The sequence below is a fragment of the Coregonus clupeaformis genome, unplaced genomic scaffold, assembly GCF_020615455.1.
Source record: "Coregonus clupeaformis isolate EN_2021a unplaced genomic scaffold, ASM2061545v1 scaf0018, whole genome shotgun sequence".
Classification (NCBI taxonomy): domain Eukaryota; kingdom Metazoa; phylum Chordata; class Actinopteri; order Salmoniformes; family Salmonidae; genus Coregonus; species Coregonus clupeaformis.
This window is the reverse complement of record NW_025533473.1, coordinates 1,501,272-1,522,079: the sequence shown is the minus strand read 5'-3', so window position 1 is coordinate 1,522,079 and position 20,808 is coordinate 1,501,272. Positions and strand designations below refer to the sequence as shown.

The 20,808-nt window shown below is 43.3% G+C and overlaps 1 protein-coding gene across 1 annotated transcript in view; it reads left to right on the top strand.

Moving 5' to 3' along the window:
- The window catches only part of LOC123483072 (egl nine homolog 1-like), a 29,822-nt gene that overhangs the window by 7,789 nt on the left and 1,225 nt on the right, over nt 1-20,808 (top strand). Inside the window, exons 2-4 of the mRNA XM_045212519.1 lie at nt 7,715-7,834; nt 19,914-20,050; nt 20,485-20,552. Coding sequence (XP_045068454.1) covers nt 7,715-7,834; nt 19,914-20,050; nt 20,485-20,552 — 325 coding nt within the window. The remainder of the gene's footprint in view (nt 1-7,714; nt 7,835-19,913; nt 20,051-20,484; nt 20,553-20,808) is intronic.

The window sequence follows — 20,808 nt, the reverse complement described above, 5'->3', positions numbered from 1 at the left end:
GGCAACAGTTCAATGCAGCTGGTCCAGTGTCATCTGTCATTTTACTCAGCCGTGTCATCTCCTTGTGGCCGTGCACTACAACAGGATGTTTGAGAAGCGCCGAAGCAGCACTTCCTGCAGACACTGATATGGGCAGCAGGGCCGTGCTGGTTTCTCTGACCATTAGCACGATAGCATGTTAGCACCTACTAGACAATGAGGAAATGCTCAAGTTACTAGGCAAAGAATTGTGCACTACCCCTTTCCCCTTAACATGGACCATTGCATACATTTGGGATCCACCTGCGCTCCCTAAATAATCTTACTTATGGGGACCTACAAAATGCAGTGGTCCACACATGGTAATGGAAAACCTATTGCATAATTCCTACTGGATGTGTATACTGGTGGTCTCAGGCCTCATAAAACTTCCAAAAGCCTTTGGTGAGTTACTGGCTGCTTTAGGATTGTTTGAGAACCAGTCCTGAACGTTTTCCCGCCATTTTCTCCTGTCTAGGAAGCGCTACTGATTAATTTAGGGGCTTGTTTGGACGGGCAGCGATGCAACGGGTTGACGCTCACAGGCTAATGGGCGCTAAAACTGCAAGTTAGGGAATGTAAACAAAACAGGCTCAGAACAGTCTTAGCTCTCTAATGAGGCCAATAGATGGTTTATTCAGGGTTGTGTTCATTAGTCCATAAACTGTGGAAAGCTGACCAATACCAGGATGGACTACGTGGACAATAAGAAACACAAATTTTTCGTTTTCTGTTGCATGCCCTGATGAACACGACCCTGGTGTCTCTGGGTCTGTCAGCCTCTACTTCCTCCCTGGTGGTGGGTCGGTGCTAGAGCTCTAGCACAATGAAATGCCTAATGCCTCTATTTACATTCTACGGTGGAGATGCACAGTCTAAGGAGAGCCCATTTTGCCCCGTTGTTTTCATTCAGAAGACCGAGGCTGCTCCATTCCCCCAGAACTCACAGTGGCACTGTAGACTCCCTGTGGAAAGTCCCCCGTCGGTACAGTCTGTGAAACTGACAGGAAATAAGAGTTTTATGTTACTCTGTTTGAGAGGTTATTTAAGAAATGTTCACGTCATAGCAACGTTAATTTTCTGTATCCTTGAGTGCTTGAACTCCTTATCTTTGCTGCAGCTCATATGTGAAAACAAAATGAATCCTGGTCCAAATGGGTTCTCATGTGCTTCTGAAATGAAATGACGTTGCTTTACCAATGGTTGGAGTGGGGCTACCGACTTTCGTCTCCAGCTGCACAGAAAGCTTTGATATGATGGCACAACTTGTAACAAATTCTTACAGAAGTGTGATGCTCTTCAATCCTGATCTTGGGGGTCCCACAGCTTTTGCACATTCAAGCCCCTGATAAGTTGAATGTGGTGTGTTCAGTGCTGGGATATAACAAATGTCCACACCCTGGGTGGGTCCCCATTACCTAAATTGTAGAACACTGCCGTAAAGAAGAGCATATTTATCGACTTTGATTGAATTGGATGTTGCATGCAATTTCAAACGTGGATGAGTTGCTTTGTGTTATAAGTGAAGTTGCATTGAAAGAGTGAAAACAGTTGCTTTTTAAAACAGCTGCTTTATGTCCTCTGTAGCTCAACTGGTAGAGCACGGCGCTTGTAACGCCAAGGTAGTGGGTTCGATCCCCGGGACCACCCATACACAAAAATTTATGCACGCATGACTGTAAGTCGCTTTGGATAAAAGCGTCTGCTAAATGGCATATTATTATTATTATTATTATTATTATTATGTAAATCCAGCCTAAAGCATTAAACAGTGTACATCCTTCTTGAAAGTCAGTCTCATTTTAAAAGGTCACTTTGAAGGCAGTTCAGGTCCTCCATCTCAAACGACACTGTCTGTGTCAGACAGTAACTCATGTAGCGTAAACTGCACACTGCGGGGGTTGTGCATGACCCGTCTCAATCCTCAATTGGCTCGCTAACCTCCCTCTCTTGACCATAACAAATGTGTTTACTCCAGCACCGGTTGAGCCTGAATGCTCTTCTAGTGCCAGGGCTAGTCCCCACTCCCCGCTAGAGGAGCAGCAGCCAGCTACAAGACAGACAGCCTCACGCACCGCACGTAGCACGATCATTAAAATAAAGCCTGTCTGGATGGGCTCCAGCAGCCGACACAGCCACCACTGAGTTTAGATCAGTTCAGCCACTCTTCTCTCTGGAGTAGGCTTGGGCAGTATACCGTTTATACCATATACCGCAGTGGAGGCTGCTGAAGGGAGGACAGCTGATAATAATGGTTGGAACGGAGCGAATGGAATGGCATCAAACACATGGAAAGAATGTGTTTGACGTATTTGATACCATTCCACTAATTCCGCTCCAGATATTACCACGAGCCCGTCCTCCCCATTTAAGGTGCCACCAACCTTCTGTGGTATACCGGGGTATTGGAAAAAGCCACAGGATGGTTTTTCAATACCGTCAACTATTTCTAGGAAGTTTTTCAATAAATGTGAATATTTGTAGCTACCTTTTTAAGTTAATACCTGCATTCAACTTGTGTTATACGTTAGAAGATCAAGTAGATTGCGTTCTTCATTTCACCGGTCACATTATTTTACATTATGAAGCTAACCGTAGTTCCCCAGAACAGTTGAGCCAGTCACGTGTTTGTTTTTAAATAGCACAGCGGGAGCCGGTGAGTCCATAGCGTTCTGTATCTATCGGCGAGTGTCAGTTGTGCGGCGCACATAAGGTGATGAAATTACACTTGTATGCAAATCACTACTAAATGTTTGCCATCGGATATCTTATAATGGCTTTCTGCCAGAAGTCCAAAACTCTGGATTGAGTTATCTGTACAGTTGCAATTTTTTCCCTGTGCTTCATATTAGCATTTAAATCCTCCTCCGTTCTTCTCCCATCTGCTCCATGTACACATGCTGCTCTTCCTTCAGAAAAGCATGCATCACAACTTTGTTCATTTGCACAATTTCTCTTGTTGACTTTCGCTTGTAAATGTCCATACTCAACGAAAAATGACATTCTGTAGCTACTAACTATGCTTGTATATCTTTATGAGCTCGATATCCCTGTCTTTGCTATGTGTCGTTTTTCGCTATGTGTCAATGTGATTTCACTATTAGTTTGTGCTAATTTTGTTAGCATTCTGGTAATAGAAGCCCAATTAGCTTTTCTTGCGTTTTTAGCTCCCCCTTGTGTGCTATGCCAGTAATATCGTAAATCCCAGGATGAGAGAAGGACGGTATGACGATTTTAAAATCTGGAGACTGCCCAAGCCTACTCTGGAGGTGGCGCGGTGTCAAGAGATTGAGCAGGATGAGAGAGCAGGAGACCGCATTCTCACACACACACACACACACACGGACACACTCTCACTGAGGTACATTCACACAGACACACATCACTTTCAAACGTTGAACCATGCAATTACACAGAAAGACTGAAACATGCACAGACAGCCTCACCTTCAGACACACAAACACAGGAATACTCAGACATTTACACTCAGATACAGACACACTCACTCCAAGTGTGCAAAGACTGGAGTGTTGAAGCACATTGTGCACAATGCCTACAAGTGCAATATAGCCTATTCCATTTGTGTGGCCTTATATAGTTCAGAGCTGTGACCCATTTATGCATTGTGCCTACTGTAAGCGAGTACCTCGCTCCAATACATGTATATTACATAACGCATACATTGGCTTTCTCACGTCTGCTTGCAGCACTGCGGTAGAAAATGTAACTGATCACCATCAACTTTATAAACATAAAACATTCATTAAACCTCTGGAAAATAAAGTAACAAGAGCAGCAATTTCAGGTCACAGTTACCAAATTACCCTCAACCCCCCCCTTTTTTTGTTGTTGTTGTCATTTAGCAGATGCTCTTATCCAGAGCGACTTACAGTTAGTGAGTGCATACATTTTCATACTGGCCCCCCGTGGGAATCGAACCCACAACCCTGGCATTGCAAACGCCATGCTCTACCAACTGAGCTACACGGGGCCACGTGTTATGCATGTTAAGTGCTTACAGTATGAGATGTGTCTTGCGTTTTGTAGACCGCTGTCCCAAAATCACAGTTGGAGGATTCCCGGATTCAGGAGCGAATGAGCAGGAAATCTGTAATCCTCCAACCAGGATTTCTAGAAAACCAGGGAATTTATTGAACGTTTTTGCAACCCTAGGTTTTGTACGGGCACTGTCTGCATGAAGGCGGTATGGCTGCCAACCCCCTTTTCTCTCCATTCACCTGCCCTCTCTCAATAGAGGCACTTGAGAAATCACTCTTGCACAGCATAGAGGAGGCATAGCATGGCATGCGAGACACGACCACCAGAAATCAAATGACGCAACGGCCACGTAATGTAAACCCCTACGGCTCACCACCCCTCTCTCGCACTGAGCAAAACATCTCTGACGCACTTCAGCCCCTCTTTACGCACTCCATGTCTTCAAATGGCATCTGATGTTATCTTCCCCATGTACCTGTTCACTCCCCCTGACTTGCGTCAGCCCTCGGCGCTGTGTTGGCTTTTGTCCCGACTCGTCTTTTGTTTTGGTCTGCGTGTGTCGGTGTTTCCCTCCTTTTCGAGCTCAGCTTGCACCTGCCAGTAGGAAAAGCGCTAATGGTTGGATAACTGCTGAAATAATGGCGAGTGGATTGTGGGGGCTGTCATCTGTCATGCATAACCTGTCACTGACTGCCGGCTGCAGCGTGGAGATCACTCTACGGAATCCGAGAGCGAGCGCGGCGAGATCGAAGCAGCGTCATTTATATAAAACATTTTTTTTCATTTAAGTAATTTAGCCGAAGCTCTTATCCAGAGTGCCTTACAGGAGCGTTTAGGGTTAAGTGCCTTGCCCAAGGGCACATCAACAGATTTTTCACCTAGTCGGCTCGCGGATTGGAACCAGTGACCTTTCGGTTACTGGCCCAAAGCTCTTAACCGCTAGGCTACCTGCCGCCCTATCCTGGTGAGCTAAGCAGAAACATTCTAACAATAGCAGTGGGCCTTTTTTTAAAGTCTCTGCTGCCCTCTTTCCCAACGTTCCGACCTCGACATTCCAAAACTTTGGAGGACGGATTGTTCTGTTATGCCAAAAAAACTAAACAAGACCTTGGTTATCACCAACTCTGGCTGCTTCACGGCACGGTCTCCACACAGACAGACAACCACACACACACACACACACTCACACTCAAACTCACAGCTATGATCACCACCATCGCCTATCCCAGTTAGACTCAAGGTCTGACCCAGAGCGCCGTTGACCTATTTCGTGACCTCAGACCCCATTTCCTCTCTTTGATTTCCTTTGTTTTGCGTGCAGGCCTCTCTTAAATAAAAAGACGAGGGGGTTTCCACCATCTGGAAATGACCCTGACGCAGAGGCGTGAACGGGAGACGTGCAGAACATCCTGGTGGTTAACAGCCTCCCGTCCACCTCTCCCCTCATCTCAGTCCTCCTCCCTCCTCCACAGTTGGAAAAGAGATCAGAAGGCCTTCCAGGTCACAAATAAACACATACAGAGAGAGCCCAGCAATCTGGGGTAAATGGCAGTGTAAGCAGTCTCATGTCATAGTATCATACAATACAGTCCTGTGGGGTGGGGGGGGGTTACACTCTGGCCCTTGTTGACAGTCTAAGAACCTATCGGAATCCTGTTATCAGTTTAGCATAGTTATGATTATTGTAGAACATAATTGAAGAGGACTTGTGATAGGAACTTGACAGGGATATTGTTTGGAAAGGAGTTCCAATTCAGAGTGTTGTCAGTTTGCCTACTTTGGAATTGAAAGGTAACAGATTTGTAGCATCAATGTCTTCTGTTTCTGTGATTAGATATGAAATATATGGTAACACTTTATTTGGATAGTCCCAAATAAATGGTTTGTGTATGATTTGTAGATGTTCAGTAGATGTTCAATAACTGTCAACAACATTTCAACTAACTATCCACTAACCCTAGCCCTAATCTTAACCTTAGCAAGCAGTTGCTTATCAACAGATAGTTGTCCCCCATGATTAAATGAGTCCCCGTCCGTTAATACGTTCGTTCGTCACACGCGATATCTCAGACACCACTGGACCGACTTTGACGAAACTTGGGGGAATGATGTGTCTTACCATAGAGGTCCGGTATTTACAAAATTACATTGATTGGCCAGATGGTTGTGCTATAACAGGCTATTACAAATTTGCCTCAGGGACCAAGGAATTTTCCACCCTTTAGAATTTTGTGAAAAACACTTAAACGCTACTCCTATGGCACCGAATGACCTATCTACACAAAAGTTGATATTTGGCATCTATGGACAAAAGTCTCTCAACGCAATATTTTCCAGACTGGTACCTAAAACAACATGGCCGCTATTGACCAATAAACATTCTGGTCTGGTACATTAATGCATATAAATCAGTCAAGGATATTCATATTGTAACAAAATTTGGTACACATGTTGCAAACACTGTCAAGACACAACATATGCAAGAACATTCATATCGACCACATGGTGGCGCTATAATGGGCACATATCTCTTGATCTGTTTGACTCCGAGTGATGAAATTTGGCACACACGCTCAGGGATACGAGTCTAGCTAAACCACGTGATATCTCAGACACCACTGGCCCGATTTTGATTAAACTTGGGTGAATGATGCATCTTGCCAAAGAGATTTGTAATTTATAAAATTACACTGATTGGCCCAAGGGGGGCGCTGAATCATTCGTGGGGGACGACATGTTTACTGTTGCCAAGTTTGTTGAAAGTTTGACCATCTGTACTTTCAAGTTGTATTGTCACGTGTACAAGTACAGTGAAATGCCTTTTTTGCAAGCTCTTTCCTAACAATGAATTAATCAATATCAGAGCACAGTGGCATCTCTTTTGATCTGTAGATCATCTATATGTGACTATCCAAATAAAGTCTGACAAAATATACTACTTTGCGACTACTCAATTGTAGCCTATGTCCTTGAAAGTACTATACATCTCCAATGACCGAGCAAAATGAATGTCGTCGTCCCCCCCTCCACTTTGTCCTGTCCCGTGGCAATACCCGAGCACCAAAAGGATGTATCCATTTATAAAAATAAAACAATTAAGAGGATGTATCTGTGTATATTTTTTTCCACCCACGGTTTGTTACGTAACAACTTGTGCGTGTGACCCAGAGACCGACATAATAAAGGGAAAAAATGCTCGTAAGCCAACAGTTCTGACCTATTGTTTTCTAACACTTGAAGTAAAGGCCAGACCGATGACACAGCAAAAACAACTCAGCTACTCCAATTAGCCTCTTTCCTTTCAAATCAGCCCAGCAAGCGTGTCAGTCGCCTCTCTGTCTCGTCTTTCACATATCAGCAATTATGAATAACAAGCTCTCCTTTTTGTTTGTGATTCTCTTTTTTGTTAGCATGCTTTGAACGGGAATAATTTAGTATGTACTTTTTATACACATGCATTTCAATAGCAGTATTATCAATTATGAATCAACAAGACTTCTTAAATGACATGACAATTTCATAATATCAAAGATAGGAGATATGCTGTTTTATTATATGCTTTACCAGAGTGTAGCCTAATCATGGAGAAATAGGTGTTGGGAAGCATTTTTAGCTTGTGTGACAACTTTTACGACATTGTCAAAATGGCCACCCAAACTATTTCCTCCTAACATGTCCTTCTCATGTTCTTTTTCAGGCTATGGTGGCCTGTTACCCAGGCAACGGGACTGGGTATGTACGTCACGTGGATAACCCTAACGGCGATGGGAGATGTGTAACGTGTATTTACTATCTCAATAAAGACTGGGAGGCTAAGGTATGTCAAAACAATGAACTGAAAGCAAACTATATGTCCAATATTTTGTTTATTTTTTGCATGTTTTCTGCTACTAACCCAAAATTTGGCACATTACGTATTTTTCTGGTTGTAAACTGGTTCTCTGTTTGAGGAGACTTCACCGGGTAAATAAGTATTTTTCATGACAAGATCTAGACGGCATTGGAAAGATTACATTTTTTGGTCAAATTCTAACCAGTAAAAAAAAATCTGGTAACTTATTTTTCTGGTTCCTTAAAAAAAACAGTAGACCTATACAAGGCCTATTCATCAAAGATGCCATAATGACGTCATTGCAACCAGTTTTCTCTGCTGGGAACAACACTGTGGCTTTGAATATTGACTCTGTTAATTCCATGCCAGTCACTCTTCAGTCACCCTTTAGAGTTCAGTTTCTGGAAGTAATCCCAAAGTTCACCAACCAGCCCACTAAATGAGTTTATGGGGAGGGGAGAAGCGTTGATCGATAGAGGGGAAAGGGGGGTGTCTAAAGAGGTACTGACATGCTATGGATTAATCCCATACATAGTGTACACTGACTCCATTGCCTGGCTACCCCAACTCCTTGCTCCAGAAACCATTGGGTTGGGCCAGAGCCAGAACACACATTGGTAAAGCAACGTTTTGAAAATGTATCATTGGCTTTGATACTCTGATTGGTTAGAGATGATCCAATCACTGATGACTTTGTTTTGTACAACACCCCTCATTTTGACGTCATTACAGACGACTTCAACGATGGCAGTCTGACTGAAGTATGTAGCAAACGATAGAGCTGCGGAAGAATTCAGTTTGAGTCATCAGGCAACTGACTCCATACCATATGTATGGTGTCCATATTAGGACAGCCTTTGATGGACAAATCAGAGGAACACGAACACCTTGTGAATCTGAAGCTGTCCTAATATGGCAACCATACATGCTACGGTGTGACAAGTGATGACAAAATAACTTTCTGACATGGCTGACTATGGAGTCCTGTTGGGACGGAATACATGTAATGGCCACAGTCTGCATAATATACAGCTAATGTGGGCACCCACTGCTATTACATTTTCATGTCAATTGCACAAATAATGCACACAATCCCACGCACACACAGGCATTCATACACCAAAGGTGGTGGCAGTAACTACTAGAACAAACCCCAGGGCTACCACTAGAACATTGTGATTGCAGGTGGAAACTATGCTGGAATGGGGATGACAGGCAAGCAGCTCCTCTCACACTCCCACTCTGACGTTGTGGGCCTTAATTCTAATCCGATAGCATCCTCCCTTCTCTTTCCCCCTTATCTTTGCCTTTGCTGACCCTCCTCTCAGATCTGAAACAATTAATTTGAATAGGGAGATAGTTAATTTGAATAGGGAGATAGGGAGTTATCAGTTTGGAATACACAAGTGGGGTCATATAGTAGGGCTGCAGCCTAGGTCCTAGTAAAAAAACAATGGATGTACTGTAGGGGGGAATGAGGTAACAATAGAACACTGTGATGTAACAATTATCAAGGGATCCTTGTGAAAAATGCACTCTTGTTGATTCCAGTGGCATCAATGGTGACAACAGACTTCATGTCTTGTAAAGGGACTTGACACTCCAAAATGTCAGTTTGTCAGATGTTTTGAAACCTCAAAAGTGGTCATTTTTTCCATATATCCACATCCCAGGCCATCTGTTTAGTAGATCCAGCTTTATGCCACAATACATGAATGGAAAAGATAGGCACCATTTAATTAGAGGTTTTGCTGCGGGGCTTATCTTTTCCGTTAATATAGGTTCGAGGCATAAAGCTGGATCTACACAACCGATGGTTTGGGACTTCGGTTCATTTTCACATTGACATCATGTGATTAATGCTAGCTTTAAGGAGACAGGTTAAAGAAGGATTTTTAAGCCTTGAGATAATTGAGTGCCTTTGAACGGGGTATGGTAGTCTGTGGCAGGCGCACTGGTTTGTATCAAGAACTGCAATGCTGCTGCCACTTTGTGTAGCCATTAGCGATGATGCTAATGACAAGTGTCTTTTGGTAGATGGAAAGGCTATCCCAAAAACCTTCTCAATTAAATGTTAACTACAAAGTAGCCTATGCCTACCTGATCATGATTATTTGCATCAACCCAGTGGCCATTTGTTTTGCAAACTCTGTGCGCTACAGAAACACCGCTAAACAAACAACAAGTCCCTTGCTGTTGCACACTTGAATTAAAGGTTAACTACACTCCAAAATAGAAATGTCTAAGATATTTTGTTCTGAGGCCCGAGGTGACGCCAAGGGCCGGGATACAGCCCTTGGAGGGAGTGATTGCTTTTATTAAACGGTTGCCAACATTTTCATGAAAAATATTATTTTAAGAAGTAAATTCGTTTTTGCGTTCTGATGTTGCTACCCAAGCGGGGTGGTCGTTAGTTATTATTTCATGTTTTGACCCAGTCGTTAATTCAAATAATTATATTCATTCGACGTTGCTATGCTAAACAAATCATTGGCATGTAGCTAGCTAGTAGAGATTAAATGATGATGAGAGACAAGAACCTCAATAAAGAATGATTTAATAAATATCCAATAGGCCTACATAGGCAACAACTATTATGGTTGGTGAGTCCGAGCTAACCAAGCTAGTTGGTGATGTTAATAGTAATGGCACACGAGTGGAAGAACTGTCCATGGTCCTGGCGCTGGTTGATGACAGCCAGTGCTTGCCTCTTCTTTGGCGGAGAATCGGAAGTCCCACACATCACTGCCAGCTAAAATGGCACTCCAGTGCTTTCTGTTCGCCACGTTAGGGGCTGCCAAAAACTCTTGAGTGAGCTCTCACACCGATGGCCACGCACAGACATTATTTCCCATGCCTCCAGGCCCGATAACTTTAGCATTCTAAAGTTGCTGCCCAAGCGGGCTGGTCGTTAGTTATTTTCTCATGTTTTGGCCCAGTCGTTAATTCTAATCATTCTATTCATTCAACGTTGCTATGCTAAACAAATAATTGACATGTAGCTAGCTAGCAGAGATTCAATGATGATGAGAGACAAGAACTTCGATAAAAAATTATTTAATAAATATCCAAAAGGCCTACATAGGCCACATTCGCTGGTTAATGAATGAATGGAATTCTGAGTGTAAATTATTAGTTTCATGTTCGTTCTTGCGCTAGCTAGCCTACTGGCACAGGAGAAATCGCATTTGTCAAATGAAACATTGTTGCACAGGTCATAGAAGCAGACAGATAGGTTTATACAACCTCCAACTGTTGCAAACCATATAGTATCGTGGAAAAATAATCAGTAGATGTTTTTTTCCCAAGGGAGATTAAGTTGATGAATGTCCTGCCTGGGCTGCAGGACAGTGGAATTATGACATTAACACATCATGGTATTTTGCGGGAGTTATTGTCCCACAACTCCCGTATATCAACCAATCAGCATCCAGGATCCAAACAACCTGTTTTATAATGATCTACTAAGAGGTAGATACCTGGTAGATACTTCCAGTAGGTCTTAATAGCTGCTAATATCCTGAAGAAAAATATAAAGGCAACATGCAACAATTTCAAAGATTTTACTGAGTTACAGTTCAGATAAAGGAAATCAGTCAATTAAAATAAATTCATTAGGCCCTAATCACAGATTTCACATGATAGGGAATACAGATATGCATCTGTTGGTCACAGATACTTTTTAAAAAAGGTAGGGGCGTGGATCAGAAAACCAGTCAGTATCTGGTGTGACCTCCATTTGCCTCATGCAGCACGTCACATCTCCTTCGCATAGAGTTAATAATGTTGGTGATTGTGGCCTGTGAAATGTTGCCCACTCTTCTTCAATGGCTGTGCGAAGTTGCTGGATATTGGCGGGAACTGGAACACGCTGTCGTACACGTTGATCCAGAGCATCCCAAACAGCTTAACATGTCTGGTGAGTATGCAGGCCATGGAAGAACTGGGACATTTTCAGCTTCCAGGAATTGTGTACAGATCCTTGCGACATGGGGCCGTGCATTATCATGCTGAAACATGAGGTAATGGCGGTGGATGAATGGCACGACAATGGGACTCAGGATCTTGTCACGGTATCAAATTGCCATCAATAAAATGCATTTGTGTTTGTTGTCCGTAGCTTATGTCTGCCCATACCATAACCCCACCGCCACCATGGGGCACTCTGTTCACAACGTTGACATCAGCAAACTGCTCGCCCACACGACGCCATACACGCTGTCTGCCATCTGCCCGGTACAGTTGAAACCGGGATTCATCCGTGAAGAACACACTTTTCCAGCGTGCCAGTGGCCATCAAAGGTGAGCATTTGCCCACTGAAGTCGGTTACGACGCCGAACTGCAGTCAGGTCAAGACCTTGGTGAGGACGACGAGCATGCAGATAGTTTCTGACAGAAATTCTTTGGTTGCGCAAACCCACAGTTTCATCAGCTGTCCGGGTGGCTGGTCTCAGACGATTCCGCAGGTGATGAAGCCGGATGTGGAGGTCCTGGGCTGGCGTGGTTACACATGGTCTGCGGTTCTGAGGTCGGTTGGACGTGCTGCCAAATTCTCTAAAACAACATTGGATGCGGTTTATGGTAGAGAAATTAACATTCAGTTCTCTGGCAACTGCGCTGGTGGACATTCCTGCAGTCAGCATGCCAATTGCACGCTCTCTCAAAACTTGACACATCTGTGGCATTGTGTTGTGTGACAAAACCACATTTTAGAGTGGCCTTTTATTGTCCCCAGCACAAGGGGCACCTGTGTAATGATCATGCTGTTTAATCAGCTTCTTGATATGCCACATCTGTCAGGTTGGTGGATTATCTCGGCAAAGGAGAAATGCTCACTAACAGGGATGTAAACAAATTTAGAGAAATAAGCTTTTTGTGCATATGGAACATTTCTGGGGTCTTTTATTTCAGCTCATGAAACATGGGACTAACACTTTACATGTTGCGTTTATATTTTTGTTCAGTATATTTCAGAGCACATAGTAGGATGTTAGATTACACCAAAACTTGGTCTGTACCATCTACAGCAGTGTTAATCCTGGTCCTTGGGACCCAAAGGCATGCACATTTTTGTTTATGCCCTAGCACTACACAAATCCACTAATCAAAGGTTTGAGGATGAGTTGATTAGTGGAATCAGGTGTGTAGTGCAAGGGAAAAGCAAAAAATGTCCAGCCCTATGGATCCCCACGACCAGGATTAAGAACACTGATCTACAATATGGTTTATTAACAGATTGATTAACAGATCAAGTTTCTAAAAGGAGGCCTGGATAAGCCCAGATGTGCCTTCATAAATATACGTTAGAAGACCAATAGGAACTGCAGGACGAATTAGAAAGTATGTGTGTTTGCTGCCATTTACACCATGCAGATACTCATGCAAATTTTTGTGAACTCAGTTTTTTTTTTTGTGCAGTGTGAATACTCCAAAGGAACTCAGACCCCTGAAAAGAGCACCCATATGGAAAGCCGTTTTAACATAAAACCTTTTTTTATATCAATAATTGAATTTCTTATATCAATTATTGCATTTTTTATATCCCCAAAAATATCTATTAATATAAAAATGTATTTTTTTTATATTCAAAAATTAAATATCAATATATATTTTTACAATTATTGATATCAAAAATGTAATTATTTATTTATTTATTTTATAATTTTTTATATCAATAAATAATGTTTGTATATCAATAATTCTATGATAATGACCTTCATGGGGGCAGGATCACATTTGCATGCTGCTACATAGGTTCTCTGCTCCCAACAGGAAGAAACAGCAACATGGCCGCACGTGTATTTCTCCAAGTTAGGAGCGTTGCGTGACCCTGACCCTGTTGCTACAGCACATTATGTAGGCCTAAGCATAGCTATTCTGGCGCTGTTGAGAAGCAGCAGTGGATAGTTTTTTGGGGGAGGAAAAAAAGTTTGTCTGCAGGGGGAATCAAACTCACACACACCGGTTTCTCCATTGAATCCTATTGGGAGTTATTGATATAAACATTTATAATTATTGATATAAACATTTCAATGAATACATGTTAAAACAGCTTTCCATAGCCCACAACGCGATCTCGAGAGGTTGTCTGAGTTCGGTTCGCTTGAATTCCGGTGTCCGGTTCCCTTTTTTAGGGCAATGTGAGCTCCTCAGGTTCGCTTGTCATTATTCCCGCACCACACAAGGCTACTGCAACACGGTTTCCCCTGACATAACCCTGACATTGGTACCACAAAAGAGAGATAATGCGCAGGTTCGCAAAAAAAACAAAACGTGCTGTTTTTGGATATTGATTAGCGATTGTCAATATGTGATCTATAAGCTAAGAGAGCTTCATAAGCTGTTTATTGGACAACATATTTGGTGAGAATCACAACATAGGATACAAAATCAATTCTAGCTCTTAAAGGAGCATTAGCCTACATTGTGTGTACAATTTTCAATTACAGCATTATTTCATCTGCAGTTATTCTTCTGCTATTTATTTTGTTACTAATAATATTTACAGTGCCTTCAGAAAGTATTCACACCATTTACTTTTTCCACATTTTGTTGTTACATCCTGAATTTAAATTGATTACATATTTTTTTTTTATGTTGCTGGCCAACACACAATACCCCATAATGTCAAAGTGTAATGTCATTTTTACAAATGAATAAAAAATGCTTTTTTTTTTTACCCAAGAGTTCACTAAAGAGGACTGTGAAAATACCCTCAAAGAGCTCGGTTCGGTGTTGATTCCAGTAGAAACCATGTTGTAGACCGATTTGTTACCTCATACATATAGAAAATACGTTAAACGGTACTTCCACCTTATAAGCTCATGGTGGGTAACAAAACTGGAGGCATAGCTGGGATTACTATGAAGGAAAACAGCCAAGAGGACACAAGTTGTGGTACCAAGAGAGTACATGGCACAGATTTATAAATACCTACACAATGAAATGGCCAATCTCTGAATAGAGAGAGGATTTGGTTAGCCAATCTATTAGCACAAAAGTAAACTAAAAGTGATTAAAGGTACTGTTTAACTGATTTTCAATCATGTAAGCACGATGTAACATTTGCCCTTTTAAGGTACTGCTATATGGAGTGATATTAGTGCCAACATAAATTGAATCTGAATTGAATCATTTTGAATTATTTCAAAATGATTGAGATCAGATTCCATTCCTGTTGCCACTAAAATCCTTCCATATAGCAGTACCTTCCCTTTTAGTTATTTTCTACTTATGATGTAGGGTTAAGACCAAGTTACTACTCTCTCATACCCACCAGTTCCTCATCATTTGGCCTCGCGACTAGCTCTTAGGAAACTTTGCGGTATTTTGTTTTTTTATGTATTATTTTTTACATTATTAGCTCAGAAAGTGTTTTGTATCATTACATACAGCCGGGAAAAACTATTGGATATCAGAGCGGCGGTAACTCACCAGCATTACGACCAGGAATACGACTTCCCGAAGCAGATCCTTTGTTTGCTCTCCCCAGGGCAATTGAACTGATTCCAGCGGCTGACCCAAAACATCGCCGGCGGAGGAGAGGCACTCGGATACACCGTTTCCAAGTATACTACTCGCTAATGTTCAGATTTGGATAACAAGGTCGACAAGCTCAGGGCAAGGATTTCTTTCCAGAGAGACATCAAGGCCTGTAACATACTTTGTTTCACAGAAACATGGCTCTCTGGTGATATTCTGTCGAAATCAGTCCAGCCAGATGGGTTCTCAGTTCATCGCGCAGACAGAAATAAATATCTCTCCGGGAAGCATAAGGGCGGAGGTGTGTGTTTCATGATTAACGCTTTGAGGATAACACAGTGCCACCGACAAGGCCCACTACCAAGGACTGTGGCCTCTCCTTCTCAGTGGCCGACGTGAGTAAGACATTTAAGCATGTTAACCCCCGCAAGGCTGCCGGCCCAGACGGCATCCCTAGCCGCGTCCTCAGAGCATGCGCAGACCAGCTGGCTGGTGTGTTTACAGACATATTCAATCTCTCCCTTTCCCAGTCTGCTGTCCCCACATGCTTCAAGATGGCCACCATTGTTCCTGTACCCAAGAAAGCAAAGGTAGCTGAACTAAATGACAATCACCCCATAGCACTTACCTTTGTCATCATGAAGTGCTTTGAGAGACTAGTCAAGGATCATATCACCTCTACCTAACCTGTCACCCTAGACCCACTTCAATTTGCTTACCGCCCCAATAGATCCACAGACGATGCAATCGCCATCACACTGCACACTGCCCTATCCCATCTGGACAAGAGGAATACCTATGTAAGAATGCTGTTCATTGACTATAGCTCAGCATTCAACACCATAGTACCCTCCAAGCTCATCATTAAGCTCGAAGCACTTGATCTGAACCCCGCCCTGTGCAACTGGGTCCTGGACTTGTTGATGGGCCGCCCCCAGGTGGTAAAGGTAGAAAACAACATCTCCACTTTGCTGATCCTCAACACTGGGGCCCCACAAGGGTGCGTGCTCAGCCCCCTCCTGTACTCCCTGTTCACCCATGACTGCGTAGCCAAGCATGCCTCCAACTCAATCATCAAGTTTGCAGACGACACAACAGTAGTAGGCTTGATTACCAACAATGACGAGACAGCCTACAGGGAGGAGGTGAGGGCTCTGGGAGTGTGTTGCCAGGAAAATAACCTCTCACTCAACGTCAACAAAACAAAGGAGATTATCGTGGACTTCAGGAAACAGCAGAGGGTGCACCCCCCCTATCCACATCGACGGGACCGCAGTGGAGAAGGTGGAAAGCTTCAAGTTCCTTGGCGTACACATCACTGACAAACTGAAATGGTCCACCCACGCAGACAGTGTGGTGAAGAAGGCGCAACAGAGCCTCTTCAACCTCAGGAGGCTGAAAAAATGTGGCTTGGCACCTAAAACCCTCACAAACTTTTACAGACAATTGAGAGCATCCTGTCGGGCTGTATCACCGCCTGGTACGGCAACTGCACCGCCCGCAACCGCAGGGCTCTCCAGAGGGTGGTGCGGTCTGCCGGACGCATTACCGGGGGCAAACTACCCGCCCTCCAGGACACCTACAGCACCCGATGTCACAGGAAGGCCAAAAAGATTATCAAGGACATCAACCACCCGAGCCACTGCCTGTTCACCCCTCTATCATCCAGAAGGTGAGGTCAGTACAGGTGCATCAAAGCTGGGACCGAGAGAATGAAAAACAGCTTCTATCTCAAGGCCATCAGACTGTTAAATAGCCATCACTAGCACATTAGAGGCTGCTGCTGCCTATTTGAAATCACTGGCCACTTTAAGAAATGGAACACTAGTCACTTTAATAATGTTTACATATCTTGCATTACTCATCTGATATGTATATACTGTATTCTATTCTATAATATTCTACTGTATCTCAGTCCATGCCGCTCTGTCATTGCTTGTCCATATGTACAGTATATATTCTTAAATTCCATTTCTTACTTAGATTTGTGTGTATTAGGTATATGTTGTGAAATTGTTAGATATTACTTGTTAGATATTACTGCACTGTCGGAGCTAGAAGCACAAGCATTTCGCTACACCCGCAATAACATCTGCTAAACACGTGTATGTGACAAATAAAATTTGATTTGATTTGATTCCCCAGCCCCCCTTAGGAGGTGAACGGTTAACTTGATCCCCCGGAGAAGCTTGGGGAGACGTGCATGTTTGAAGGTCAACAGACCCCGCTCTCATGTCTTCTTTACACACCCGTCACACACACACACACTGGGTCTCAAGCAGTTCATGCAAACCTGCAGTTATGAGTCATGTAAATCACGGCGTGCAGATTCCTCATAGCTATGTTTAGCACCAGGTTGGCCCCCCACAGGAAAAAGCATTTCTCCTTTTAAAATTTACCCACCTTTAACATTCCTATCCTGCGTGTTTCGAGGGGCGTGTGTGTGCGTGTGCGTGCGTGTGTGTGTAGGGATGCGTGCGTGTGTGTGTAGGGATGCAGGGTGCTGCTGTGTGTACCTATGTGTGTTTGCATGCATTTATATGTATGTGTGTTTCAGGAAGCATGTTGGGATGTGTGTGTTACTGTGTGTTTTGGCGTGTGTGTCATTGTGTTTGTTTCCTCTTAACTCACACTGACCCAACTCCCAGGAAAACACTGACCCAACTCCCAGGAAACACTACACGTGGTAACAGCTTTATCCGTGGCATTTGGGAAGAGGTGGACGTGACTGGTCCTCTGTTTGTTTTCCGAACCACACTCTTATCTGCATGGAGTAAATAGCAACAAACACACATACTTCCTCATTCCTCCCCCCTATTTGCCTAACGAGGTTCATTTAGCCACAACTGAAGGTGAATCTGGTACAAATGGTTTGAACCTAAATTCAACCCTGTTTCACTCCCAGGCCTCACATCACTGATAATCCTTTTCTGCACAGTCAGGGTCATGTCATACACTACAAAAGTATGTGGACATCCCTTCAAATTAGTGGATTCAGCTATTTCAGCCACACCCGTTGCTGACAGGTGTATAAAATCGAGCTCACAGCCAAGCAATCTCCATAGACAAACATTGGCAGTAGAATGGCCCGTACTGAAGAGCTCAGTGACTTTCAACGTGGCACCGTCATAGGATGCCACCTTTCCAACAAGTCAGTTCGTCAAATTTCTGCCCTGCTAGAGCTGCCCCGGTCAACTGTAAGTGCTGTTATAGTGAAGTGGAAATGTCTAGGAGCAACATAGGCTCAGCCGCGAAGTAGTAGGCCACACAAGCTCACAGAAGGGACCGCCGAATGCTGAAGCGTGTAAAGATAATCTGTCCTCGGTTGCAACACTCACTACTGAGTTCCAAACTGCCTCTGGAAGCAATGTCAGCACAATAACTGTTCATCGGAAGCTTCATAAAATGGGTTTCCATGGCCGAGCAGCTGCACACAAGCCTAAGATCACCATGCGCAATGCCAAGCGTCGGCTGGAGTGGTGTAAAGCTTGCCGCCATTGGACTCTGGAGCATTGGAAGCGCGTTCTCTGGAGTGATGAATCATGCTTCACCATCTGGCAGTCTGATAGACAAATCTGGGTTTGGCGGATGCCAGGAGAACGCTACCTGCCGAATGCATATTGCCAACTGTAAAGTTTGGTGGAGGAGGAATAATGGTCTGGGGCTGTTTTTCATGGTTCAGGCTAGGCCCCTTAGTTCCAGTGAAGGGAAATCTTAATGCCACAGCATACAATGACATTCTAGACGATTCTGTGCTTCCAACTTTGTGGCAACAGTTTGGGCAAGGCCCTTTCCTGGTTCAGCATGACAATGCCCCCGTGCACAAAGCGAGGTCCATACAGAAATGGTTTGTCGAGATCGGTGTGGAAGAACTTGACGGGCTTGCACAGAGCACTGACCTCAACCCCATCGAACACCTTTGGGATATATTGGAACGCCGACTGCGAGCCAGGCCTGATCGCCCAACATCAGTGCCCGACCTCACTAATGCTCTTGTGGCTGAATGGAAGCAAGTCCCCACAGCAATGTTCCAACATCTAGTGGAAAGCCTTCCCAGAGGAGTGGAGGCTGTTATAGCAGAAAAGGGGGGACCAACGCCATATTGATGCCCATGATTTTGGAATGAGATGTTTGACGAGCAGGTGTTCACATACCTTTGACCATGTAGTGTATTTCAGAAATATATTTAATTACAAAGGTTATTGTTTGATGATATTTGCTATTGCTAATGAAACTTGGTGCTTCGTTTCCCTGTGAGAAAGGTTGTCAAATTAACAATGTACCTTGCTGCAGCAAGGCATTTTGAAAAAAGAAATGTTTTGATGCACAGAACTGTAGGTATTCTCAGCTTAATTTTTAAAAGGTTCTTATTCCATGTGTTTTTCCATTCTCTTCGCACCTTTTGCTGTTTTATGAGGGGATTGGTTCTATGTTCTTTGACAAATCAAAATGGGGAAATTCAATTAAATTAAATTTTAACGTAATTTCTGAATGAATTAATGAATTATTTTTCCCCAGAGTGGAAATTGGAAAAATGTGGATAATTTATTGATGTCACACATGACTTGTATTGTCTCGTAGGAACACGGAGGAATCCTGAGGATTTTCCCAGAGGGCAAGGCACAGTTCGCCGACATAGAGCCCAAGTTCGACCGCCTGCTCTTCTTCTGGTCGGACCGGCGGAACCCCCATGAGGTGCGGCCAGCGTACCACACCAGGTAGAGTGATCTCTTAGCCTGACCTCTGACCTTTTGACCCCAGAGAAAATGTCATAACCCTGACCTTGGATCTAGGGTCGTCTGCTTGTCTTCCATCACAATCCCACACTTCCTGTTTTGTGTTGCTTATTGTAATGTCATTTAAGTAAAGCATCTGTCACAGGCCATTTTGAGAACTTGGCTGAAGTGTGAATGGTGACATACTTTACATTAGGTTAATGCATGCCTTGATCTATGAACAGACATCGTTGTAAAGTGCTACCACATTAAGCAACACCACCAACACTATCCAGCTGTAATATATATGGAAGTGCTCAATACTGTTAGAATAGTAGGACCGTGACAAATGGTTGGGTAGTGATGGTGTTACCTATAATGTGAATTATTGTATGTTAGATGACCTCTCTGTTTCCGTTGTCTCACTCTCTGTCTAGGTATGCCATAACAGTATGGTATTTTGATGCCGATGAACGAGCTCAGGCCAAGGAGAAATACCTAACAAGTAAGATGGAGTCCTGGGCACGTATTCATAAAACGTCTCAAAGTAGGAGTGCTGATCTAGGATCAGTTTTTTTCTTTTGGATCATAATGAATAAGATAAAATGATCCTAGATCAGCACTTGATCCTAGATCAGCACTGTGAGACTGAGAGGAGTTATGAATATAGGGCCATAGTGATCATCATAAGACATAATAATTTATATGAAGTCATTAGAAATAAGAATTTGTTCTTAACTGGTTGAATAAAAATGAATAAA